General features: G+C 27.2%; 1 protein-coding gene across 18 annotated transcripts in view; it reads right to left on the bottom strand.

The window, feature by feature from the left end:
* Window positions 1–2,454, bottom strand: part of LOC106789116 (sodium channel protein para) — a 58,397-nt gene that overhangs the window by 39,440 nt on the left and 16,503 nt on the right. For 11 of the 18 annotated variants that reach the window (XM_014753030.1, XM_014753016.1, XM_014753015.1 and 8 more), the window contains exon 5: window positions 2,329–2,361. The exons of the other annotated variants lie outside the window; for them this stretch is intronic. In XM_014753030.1, coding sequence (XP_014608516.1) covers window positions 2,329–2,361 — 33 coding nt within the window. The remainder of the gene's footprint in view (window positions 1–2,328; window positions 2,362–2,454) is intronic. 18 annotated transcript variants of the gene reach the window in all.

Here is a 2,454-nt window from a genome sequence, read left to right on the forward strand (position 1 = left end):
TGCATCTATATTTTGTAATTTATTTTTTTTCTTTTAAACAATATCTATCTACCTATCTATCTATCTATCTCACATAATATATATATATAATATCTAAACAAGTATATAAAATATATACATCATCTATATAGAAATATCTAAAATCTAAAATATCAGCGAAGCGTGTGATTACGAAATGAAGAAAGAGAAAAGAAACAACAACCAACGAACAGAATGGAACAAATAAGAAAAAAAAAACGAGCTTTTCGTTTTAGTTCTGAATACTCTTCGAGTGCATAGTGCGTGAACCGTCCTAGATTCTCGCCTATTTAAATACAAAAAAGAAAACAAAATCATAGTCTTCGAGAAAGATAAAGAGAGAGAGAAGGAGAAAGCAAAAGCAAGCATTGCAATCAAAACTGCATTCTTGTTCTACTAAAGTAATGGTCCTCAAACTTGTTTTCAGTTTAAACGGAACCTTTAAAAGTATAAACAAACAAAAAATATTCGATGGAACCATTTCTTTTTAGAATATAAAAAAAAAGAAAACTATAGGATACACATGAGATTTTTTCAAATGTAACAAAATATTACAATTTGTTATATATATTTTTTAAAAAAATAATTTTTGGGTTGTAAAGGTTGGTGTTCCGTGATACATATACAGTTTGAAGATCACTTTACTTAAAACATATTTTGAGTGATGTCGACTATTTATTTATACGGATCCAATTTTATTGTAAATAATTTTTCCTATTTTGATTGATTTGAATAATTTATGATAATCTGTCTGTTCGTTCGTTCGTTTTTTTATTTGTTAATTTGTTTTAATCATGGGTAGAAAAAAAATATATATTTAACCAGCATCACTCTAACTAAATGTGGCTTATTAAAAAAAAAATATAAGCATCGGTTAAATTGGTTGCTGATGCTGATGCTGATGCTGCTGCAGCTGCTGTTAGTGTTGCTGTTAGCTGTTACTTTTGTTCATGATTGTACGTGTTATTTCATTATAAAGAAATTTGTTTACTCGTTTTTGAATCATCGTATCTTTTCTAGCAAAGAAAATCTAAAAACATTTCGCGTTATAAATCTTAACAAATGACGAATAGTAAAGATTTAAACAAAAAGAAGCTTAAAAAAAACTTGTTCATTTATTGCAGTCCTATATTTATCAAGTGTATATGTAAGTATGTTATGTGTGTGTGTATATTATCTCAAGTTGGTGACAAATAATTCTTGACAAATTTATGAATGAATGAATGAATAAATGAACGAATGAGTGATTAGAGAAATGATACTCGGTTAGATTTATAATTTCTTCTCGTCACCGGTTTTCCAATGTTGAATTCTATTTATAATAAAAAAAAGAAGAAAAAAAAGAGAGAGAGAGAAAAAGGATGGAAGAGAACAAGTAGAAGGATTTGAATTCTAATAAAATATAGAATTGCATATATATATATATCGAATACAATGGAAAACCAGATAAAGATTTGTTACGTCGTCGTCGTCATTAGATCGTTTGTCCTTGAACCGAAATATAGTAGTTGCTATTACTGCTACTGCTACTGCTGCTGCTGTTGCTGATGCTGCTTCAAATATGAAAAGGAATTTTGTCGAAACACACTAACTGTACATCGAATATCGATAATATTCCTGGTTCAATAACGATATACTTATATATATAATATATATGTATATATGTATATACTTTTAATACACGTGACACGCGTTAATACTTCTTAATATGCATATGTATTATTCTACATATATATAATACATTATTTGTACATATTATAATATATTATTGTACATATATATATTATTTGTACATATTATAATATATTATTATACATATATATAATTAAATATATTTAATATATATATTAAAATATATAAATATATTTATATAATATATGAGTATATCGAGAGATTGACGTATAAGGTATATGCATACGTGTAAATGTGTATGCGTGTATGCGTGTATAAATCAACTGTATAATTCTATTGCATCGTGAATAGTATATGTATAATATACATATATATATATATATATATATATATATATATATACAAATGCACGCGTATATTATAAATGGTGATAACGCATGTGTGATTTATAACGTGTTAGATAAATGCTAAGGTTTTAAGAAAGTAATTAGGGTGATAGTTATACAGAAATAAAGAAATTAAGAGAGATAGAGATAGAAAGAAAGAAAGAAAGAGATAGATAGAGAAAGAGAGAGAGTGTGTGTGTGTGTGTGATAGAAAGAGAGAGAGAAAAAAAAATATATTAGAGATAGAGATAGAGATAGATAGGGCATTACTTAGCATGACACAACGTCTTACTTCTTTTTTCTTTTTCTTCCGTCCAAAACCTCCCTGAAATTGGAGAAATGGATAAAACAGTGGTTACATACAGAAATACAGCAAAACATATATAGAAAAGTATTTTTTTGGGTGGGGGGGGTGGCG

Source organism: Polistes canadensis, unplaced genomic scaffold, assembly GCF_001313835.1.
Source record: "Polistes canadensis isolate GaletaPanama2010 unplaced genomic scaffold, ASM131383v1 scaffold_165, whole genome shotgun sequence".
Classification (NCBI taxonomy): Eukaryota; Metazoa; Arthropoda; class Insecta; order Hymenoptera; family Vespidae; genus Polistes; species Polistes canadensis.